Below are 9,782 nucleotides of genomic sequence, written 5' to 3'. Positions count from 1 at the left end.
GTGATTAGGTTAGAGCTAGGATGTTTTAGAGTAGATCATTCCAAAACCTTGCTAGTAGAGTAATCATAATGCATCTTCTGAGTTAGCTTCTCAAAAGTTGATCTTTAGGCATTTCCCACCCAAAAGGTGTTCGATGAAATGCCTGAAACAACTCTTCTAAGCTTTTAGCATATTTTGCCAAAGACATTTGTTGTTAGAAATGCTAAGATAGCCTTAGACCTGTTAGTAATGATTGCTTCCATATTATTCAACCGAAGACATTTGTTGTTTGAAATGTGTTAGTAAATGAACATTCATCTAGACATAGAGTTTGTTTAGAATCGTGTCTAAGCTTAAGGTTGATAGTTTGATTGTTCGTTTGCCATCCTTAGTTCGAAACTTGATCACCCAAGGTCTAATTCCTATGCCCATGAGTTCTAATTTCCTTAGTTAAGAAAGTCAACTCATTTGCCGTTTTTATTATTCTGAAACTGCATTAGTAATAATCATTAGTTTAGAAAACCTTTAAAATCATCGGTTGCACTTAGATTAAGTAAGTACTTGCATTCTCAGTGCTTGAAATCCCTTAGAAATGGTTCGACAATCATTTATACTACAACATTTGTCTTATGAGCCTTGAAAACTCCTAATATCAAATAGTAACTCAGAGACTGAAGAAGAAGATAAGTCTGGACCAGAGACTTGCTTGTATGTCAAGGTGAGCATGGAAGGTGCTCCTTACTTGAGGAAAATCGATCTAAAGAGTTACAAGAGCTACGTTGAGCTCTCTGGTGCTCTTGAGAAGATGTTCAGTTGCTTCACTATTGGTAAAGTTTGTAGTCTTTTTCATTGAGATAATATTTGTAACTGAGTTAGTGTTACTGTTTTATTTTATTTATTTTTCAGGTCAGTTTGGGTCTCATGGAGGGTGTGGCCGAGATGGGTTAAACGAGAGTCGCTTGACCGATCTCTTGCGTGGTTCTGAGTATGTTGTTGCCTATGAAGAAAAAGACAGAGACTGGATGCTGGTCGGTGATGTCCCTTGGGAGTAAGTCAACAACTTCATTGTTATATACTTACATCTAGTGTTATATTGTTAGTCTTGGTCATTGTATGCCTTATCTTAAGTACATAGATCAGTGAAGCTCTTGCTCTCTTTTTCTATACAGGATGTTTATATGTTCCTGCCAGAGGTTGAGAATCATGAAGAGCTCTGAGGCCATTGGCTTAGGTTAGTCTTTCTTCAATTCTTCTCTAAATCCTTGTTCTACGCAGATCAGTCTGTTCCACACTAAGAACTCACCACTGCACCAAATGAAGAAACTGTTCCTTAAAGAAACCTTGTTTCTTTGCAGCTCCGAGGGTAATGGAGAAATGTAGAAGCAGGAACTAGTAAAGATTATTCATATAGGTGCTATTCGTTTGCTCACCCAGGTGATCCATCTGAGTGAAGATGCAAATCGATATTCGTTTTGTACATTATAATGCTACGTCCAGATGGATCACCCAGCTGAATTTTTAAAAATTCATCTCAAATTCTCATCCAAATGAAGGTGAGTCTTGATGGTGCATCTGAGATGCATATATTATTTGGAAAAATGCATCTAAGATGCAGGTATATGGAAAGATGCATCTAATTCAGTCCAAAATGATAAATGACAATAATGTTTTTAAATCAAAATATTATTTTCAAACCGAAAATTCTATATCTTTCCATATACATTTCTTCCGCCGGAGGAAGAGGCGGCGACGAGCAGACATAGACGAGATGGAGGCAAAGGTTTCAGTCGACGGAGGCGGAGAGAGAGCCGGTTACAGGAGGCAACTGGAATCTTCGGTTTTGAGTTGAAGAAATCATTCTACGGAGGTTCCAAATCCTTTTGCCTCTTCTCCGTATTGACTTTTTGGATCTGTAGATCTGCAAAAAAAAAAAAAAAGTAAATTAGTGATACATAAAGTAAAAGAGAAAAAATTATGATGGTGAAAAGTAATGATTTGCAACAAAGAATGTAGGTTACATGGAAAAAAGAAAGAAGTTGAACATATTTCTCAAAAGGAAAAAAAAATGGTGATGATCAGATAGAGAGAGGAGAGTGATAATGCAAGTTGTTAATTGTGGGACGATCTTAATCACGGAAAAAGTGCCAATTTCGACTCCAACAATTTCAGTTGTGCCAAATACGAACCGAACAATTGATCAGTGTCAAATACGACCTCAACTCAATTATAATTCGAAAAAACTACCCGAACTTCTTAGAACGTGCCTAAGTCTACATTGACTCTTATAGAAGTTAGTTAACCGTTAACAAGATAAAACGACATCGTTTTAATATACGAGGAAAAGTGTCAATTTCGACTCCAACAATCTCAGTCGTGCCAAATAGGACCAAAACAAATGGTCAGTGCCAAAACCGCCATCAACTTAATTATAATTTAAGAAAAACTACATGAACTTCTTAAAACGTGCATAAATCTACAATGACTCTAACAGAAGTTAGCTAACATAAGTTAGTCAACCGTTAACAATATAAGACGATGTCGTTTTGATAAATATACTTTTTTTTAAATATGTTCATTCCATGACTCAAACCCGTGCCGGAATATCCTTTTAAAGGGACACACTAACAACTAGACTAAAGTAATTTTTTGAAATATTATTACAAATTGAAATTTGAAATTATATAAACTACTATTCTTCTTCCTCTTATCCAATTTAAATTTTGGTGATAATTTTTTCTGATTTTTATAAATACATTAATATGTTTTTTATTTATCATATCTTTAATAAACTTATATCTTACTAAAATATAAATAGTAAAATATTTATTATTATACGATCTTAAATATACTTAAAACTTTGAATTTATTTATAAAATTTTATTGTATAAATTATTTTTAATTTTAAAACTCAAGTGGAATTTTTTTTTATTTTTCAAAGTTAATATTATATATTTTTGATATTTTGTTCAAAAATGTTAAGAGGCTTTTTACTTTTTTTCACTAAGATATCTTGTACAAAATATTAGACATATTAAACAATAACTAAAATATATAAAAGAAATCACCAAAGTTTTAAATTGGATAAGATGAAGAAGAATAGTAGTTTATATAATGGAGAATTTCAATTTGAATAATATTTCAAAAAATTACTTTAGTCTAGTTGTTAGTGTGTCCCTTTAAAAGGATATTCCGGCACGGGTTTGAGTCATGGAATGAACATATTTAAAAAAAAGTATATTTATCAAAACGACATCGTCTTATATTGTTAACGGTTGACTAACTTATGTTAGAGTCAATGTAGATTTATGCACGTTTTAAGAAGTTCATGTAGTTTTTCTTAAATTATAATTAAGTTGATGTCGGTTTTGGCACTGACCATTTGTTTGGGTCCTATTTGGCACGACTGAGATTGTTGGAGTCGAAATTGACACTTTTCCTCGTATATTAAAACAATGTCGTTTTATCTTGTTAACGGTTAACTAACTTTCGTTAGAATCAATGTAGATTTAGGCACGTTTTAAAAAGTTCGGTAGTTTTTTTGAATTATAATTGAGTTGAGGTCGTATTTGACACTGATATTTTGTTCGGATCGTATTTGGAACGACTGAAATTGTTGTGGTCAAAATTGACACTTTTCCCTCTTAATCACATGCATTAACTTAGTTATCAATTATTTGGTTTTAGTTACAAAAAAGTAGCTCAATAGCTAAAAGCCTAAAACTGTCTTTTCTTGTAATAAAAACATCAAAACTGCATTTCAGTGTTAATAATTCATGAAACAAATACATAAATGAAAATATGAATATTGATATATATATATATATATATATAAAAAAATATGATTGACCATAAATAACAATATATTTTTAAAATTAATCTTAGGAATTGTATTATAAATGCATTAAGATTTAAGAATAATTTATGATTCTTTATTTATTTATATATTTTGAGTATTTTCATTTTAAAAGTTGTTCAGATATGCGATATTCTGTGAAAGCATAAAATCTTGGTGCTATTATTCATTTTTAAAGGATGGATGTTGATCTTGAAACTATAATATATGGCGATATAAATATCTCATGCCCAATATCAAATTTTGATCTATAATATTCATCTGGTTTGGATCAGATCGATTAAATTACTTTTTTTAAACAAGATCTTTGGTCAACTGATTTTTGGATCGATCTGGCCAATATAAAATTGCCAATCTTGGTTCCAATCGCTTTCGTCCTTTTTCGCTACATTTTTTTTTTTGAATGAATGCTAAATTTTATTCATCAAAAAACTTTTGTACATCAATTGTATTTTATTTGAAAAAAATTGAGTCTACTTCTACTTCAAGCTACCCCAAAATTCCTATTCCTCACTACTATCCAAGAACTATTTATAATTTCATAGCAAACCAGAATTGCAAAATACCTTGATAATCCTTCTCTTTTAGACTGCATAATACTCAGTTTGTTTCTGATGGCTTTATCAGTAAGTTTGATCAGGGTTTGCACGGGAATGGCTTGCTCACCATGCCTACGGTTATTTCGCTCTCTCCACACCGCATAAAGGACGGCTTGGAACGCATACCTGAGACAGAAGAGTTGTTGCTTCCCCATAGTCAATGTTGTTAACACTCTGACTAAATCCCTCAAATCATCAGTGAAAGCGTTTCTCAGAATCCCTTCAGTGAGCTGCTTCCAAATAGAGGAGGAGAAGGAGCACTCAAAAAATAGGTGGCTTCGAGTTTCCTGTCGTTTCGGCATAAAATGCAGGTTGTGTTGACACTCTGATCCCAACTAGAGATGCGGTCCAAGGTGGAGAGTCTATTCTGAATGGCAAGCCATGTCATAAATGAGAATTTTGGAGTGGCTTGAGCAAACCATACGCACTGAGCCCAGCTATACTGAACTGCATTCCTTTTAGTCAACACAACCTGCATTTGTTTTCGCTATAGTCAGTCTCTAAGATTCCAACACTCGGTGGCCACGGAATCGCCAGTTCTTGGACGGTGTGGCTCAGCTACCTCATAACCTGCTTGACATTGTGAAAGCTCGAGAAAACGTTGGAGCCACTGAAGCAACCGCGTCTCCTGCGCAGCCTAGTTCGATCGCTACGGTTACATTTACAGAGTCATTTGTAAAAGATCAAACACACAGGATCATCTACTTTCTTCTCGTCTAATAAAGTAAATCTCGATATGTCAAAAGAAACTGCTGAATATAAAGTTCTAAAATAATGTGTTTGCAAGACTACTATGTAATAATAACTATTTCATCTTGGTTTCATTTTGGTATGTAAATGCAAAAAAGGAGTAACTGTTATTTCGAAGGAAGATCCTACGCAGAAGCAAAATGTATCATAGGCAGTGTGAAGGATGATGGTGATGTGATGATTTTACATGTAAAGGCCTTCAGGGACACCTTCTTTCTTCTTGAACATAACCTTCTCCTTTGCTTTCTTGAAATCCGGATGCTTTACCTGAACACACCACAATCAAACAATATGTCTAGATAAAATCAACATATTTCTGTAAGGATTCTAAAACATCATTAGAATGATGATACAAAGCCGAACTTGATTTATTTTGGCCTTTGTTTGGCCCATTGTTTTAAGAAAACTGTGAAAATATTAAAAATTTAGTTTTGTAGATTGAAACCAAGCTCTGTGTGTGATCGATCTCAATTACATCATTACCAGTTGAGCTGCAGGAAATTTACATTATATAGGCCCCAAAGAAATATCTATTTGTTGCCGGCCTTGAAGTACATACTTCATCAGCTACTATTCAGGACCAGCTCTGGATACATGTCATAATTCAAAAATTATAATGTTTCTAAAAGAATATATAAAAGATATCGCATGACCTATATCAATTTTTGATATATAATATTAATCTGGTTTGGATCAGATCGATTGAATTACTTTTTAAACAAGATCAATATTTGGTCAACTGATTTTGGATTGATCTAGCCAATATACAGCTGTCTATATAACTATTCTCTATAGATATATATATATATATATATATATATATATATATATATATATATATATATATATATATACAGCTGTCTATATAACTATTCTCTGTAGATATATATATATTTTTTTATTTTTTTTAAGATATCGCGTATAATGTGGGAGATTATAATATATCAAAATCATATAATACACTGATTATAAATTAAAAGGCATCCATGTGAGCAGAGCAATTACAACAAAAAGAAATAAGAAAAAAAAAATCTATCTACTGAAACAATCGATGATCAAGCTAATAATCAATGGGCATATCTCACGCCTTGCAGCCTTTGCTTCTTAATGGATATACATTATGTTAATAGTTTCCTATTCTTTAGGTGTATAAAGTTATTATCTTCTCCAACATAGATAAGGATATTCTAGTTTGTATATAAACACAACCTTATGTATCAATAAGATCAAGCTTTCATAATATATTTGATGGTATCAGAGGTAAGATTTCATAAACTCTGACTTAATTTTTCTTTTCCGTATTCTACTAAATCAATTCTATGGCTGACGATAATACACCATCGTCAATCAATCCTACTACTACTATTACTACTTCGGCAACAGCAGCGGCAACCCATGCTTTGTCGCCTTACTACTTACACCCATCGGATAATCCAGGGTCTCTGATTACTTCGGTTTCGCTCACAAGCGACAACTATTCAGAATGGTCTACAAAACTCCGGAACTCGCTTCAAGCTAAACAGAAATTTGCTTTTATTGATGGGACTATACGAAAACCAGAGTCTGAACCAGATCTTTCTAGATGGCTAGCGGCAAACTCTATGATCGTTGGCTGGATCCGAACATCAATTGACGCAAAGGTCCGGTCGACTGTTACCTATGTTCCTAAAGCACCCAAACTTTGGGAAACTCTCCGTTTTCGTTTCTCGGTTAAAAAGGGACTCGTATGCATCAACTACATGACGCTATAACCAACTGCAGACAAGATGGACAATCAGTGCTTGACTATTATGGCAGACTCACCAAGCTATGGGAGGAGCTACAAAATCTCAAGACGACACGTCCATGTACGTGTGATGCAGCGGCTGACATAGAAAAGGAACGAGAAGACGCTCGTGTGCACAAGTTATTATTTGGACTTGATGATGCACGCTTCTCATCCATACGATCTCGAATCACAGATGAGGAACCGCTTCCAGATATCAACATTGTTTATTCTCGCGTTATACGAGAGGAACAGAATATGATCAACACTCATGCTAATGAACAACGTGTTGATGCTCTAGGTTTTTCTGTGAAAACAGAGCCAACCAAAACCTCATCTTCTTCTACTACAGATTCTACTAACTACCGCTCACGAGATCCTAACCGGACTTGCACACATTGCGGACGCAAGGGACATGAAGTCTCTGAATGTTTTCTACTTCACGGGTTTCCTGAGTGGTATCAGGAACTACGCTCAACTAATGCACCTCCGAGCCAATCACAAAGCTTTCGTGGTGGACGTGGAGGTCGCTCTAATGGTTCACGAGGACGTGGACGTGGACGTGCTTCGCACGCATCAACTTCTATCAACAATGAGCAGATAGCTTCCTTGATTACTCTTCTTCAAAACCAGCAATCCAACATATCCTCGGAAGCATCTCATTCACATGACGGGAGATATATCTCTTCTTCATGATGTATCGGATATACAACCCGCGTCTGTTACCTTCCCAAATGGGCAAGCTTCGAAGGCAACTAAAACTGGAGCTTTGCGGCTAAGCAAAGATTATGTCATGCGTGATGTTCTATATGTGCCGGATTTTCATTGCACACTAATTTCAGTGTCTAAATTACTTAAACAAACAGGTTGTATAGCGATATTTACTGATACATTATGTGTTTTACAGGACCGTTTTTCGAGGACTCTGATTGGAGCAGGTGAAGAGCGAGAGGGGGTTTACTATTTTACTGGGGTCAAAGTCGCACGGGTTAATGCAGCATCAACGTCGAAGTCTTCTTCAACGGTACTGTGGCATCGTCGTCTTGGGTATCCATCTTACAAAGTTTTGAGTTCTCTACCGGTGCTTGATAATTTTAAAATAGATTCTGCTGATTTTAGTCAATGTGACATTTGTTTTCGAGCTAAACAAACAAGGAATGTTTTTCCTGATAGTTTTAATAAAGCTGAGGCACCGTTTTCTCTTATACACTGTGATGTTTGGGGTCCATACCGACAACCTTCTTCTTCTGGTGCAAACTACTTTCTTACCATAGTTGATGACTATTCGAGAGCAGTATGGACATACTTGATGCTTGAGAAGTCTGAGGTTGCAACTCTACTTAAAAATTTATGTGCCATGACAGAGAAGCAATTTGGTCATAATGTCAAGATGGTTCGATCAGATAATGGCACAGAATTTATGGTTCTAAAAACGTTCTTCCAAGCGAATGGGATTCTCCATCAGACGTCGTGTGTTGACACGCCTCAACAGAATGGGCGTGTTGAGAGAAAACACAGACATATACTGAATATAGCTCGAGCATGTTTGTTTCAAGGACGTTTTGGGGGGGGGGGGGGAAAGTATCATGACTGCAGCGCATATCATCAACCGCACGCCATCTCCGCTTTTAGATGGAAAGACTCCTTATGAACTACTTCATGGGAAACCTCCGGCATATGATCTCTTGAAAGTCTTTGGCTGTCTTTGTTATGCTCACAGACGCGCACGAGATAAAGATAAATTCGGTGATAGAAGTCGCAAGTGTTGGGTATCCTTTCGGAACTAAAGGATGGCGGCTGTTTGATATAGACCGCAATGAATTTTTTGTTAGTCGAGATGTTACCTTCTTTGAGGATACTTTTCCAGGAATAGACAATACTCCATATGCCTCTCCACCGGTCTTACAAACTAATTGACCTGTAGATGACTGGCTCGTACCGATGTCTGAATCTAGGGGGAGTACTGCTCCACCAGTTACTACACCGCAAACGTCTCCCTTACCACGAGTTACTATACCATCAACCTCGTCTTCTATACCTACACCGTAAACCTCACCAGCTTCGACGGCTCTACCACCACCGGTTATAACCTCTACTACAAATACTACAATCCCGACAGAGATGCCTACTTCTGATAATCAAACATCAGTTGCTTTGCCTACGAGTGATACTAATGTCTCCTCCTCAACAACACCAGCCCCATCTTCTCCTCCATCACCTCCTGTTTCTACAGATGTTACCAGGTAACTCTCTATATCTGATCGCTAATTACCTATCTACATCCATGTTTACTAAGCAACATCAAGCTTTTCTTGTGACTATTACTACGGAATCTGTTCCACGTTCCTACAAAGAGGCTGTGCAAGATCCTCGGTTCAACGGTGCAATGAAAATCGAAATTGATGCATTGGAAGAACAACGAACGTGGGCTGTCACGACACTGCCTCCAGGGAGAAAAGCCATCGGATGTCAATGGCTCTACTCGAACAAATACAATGCTGATGGAACAATTCAACGTCCAAAAGCTCGATTTGTCGCACTTGGAAATAGACAAAAAGAAGGCAGCGACTATACTGATACGTTTGCCCTTGTGGCTAAGATGAATACTGTTCGGTTTTTGCTTGCTCTTGCTGCAGCACAAAGATGGGAGATTCGTCAAATGGATGTTCATAATGCCTTCTTACATGGTGATTTAGAAGAAGAAATATATATGCAACTTCCTCCAGGTTTCAAAACTTCGAAACCAAACCAGGTGTATCGTCTCCGGAAGTCACTTTATGGTCTAAAACAGGCACTTAGATGCTGATTTGCTAAGTTGAGCAAATCACTTCTTGCA

General features: G+C 36.2%; 1 protein-coding gene across 1 annotated transcript in view; it reads left to right on the top strand.

Moving 5' to 3' along the window:
* The window catches only part of LOC106308829 (auxin-responsive protein IAA16-like), an 8,025-nt gene extending 6,653 nt beyond the window's left edge, over nt 1-1,372 (top strand). Inside the window, exons 3-6 of the mRNA XM_013745946.1 lie at nt 640-806; nt 886-1,027; nt 1,149-1,210; nt 1,335-1,372. Coding sequence (XP_013601400.1) covers nt 640-806; nt 886-1,027; nt 1,149-1,210; nt 1,335-1,372 — 409 coding nt within the window. The remainder of the gene's footprint in view (nt 1-639; nt 807-885; nt 1,028-1,148; nt 1,211-1,334) is intronic.
* The last annotated feature ends 8,410 nt before the right edge of the window (nt 1,373-9,782 follow it).

The sequence above is a fragment of the Brassica oleracea genome, chromosome C8 (assembly GCF_000695525.1).
Source record: "Brassica oleracea var. oleracea cultivar TO1000 chromosome C8, BOL, whole genome shotgun sequence".
Taxonomy (NCBI): Eukaryota; Viridiplantae; Streptophyta; class Magnoliopsida; order Brassicales; family Brassicaceae; genus Brassica; species Brassica oleracea.
The sequence above is the reverse complement of the archived record's forward strand: the minus strand, read 5'-3'. Positions and strand labels throughout refer to the sequence as shown.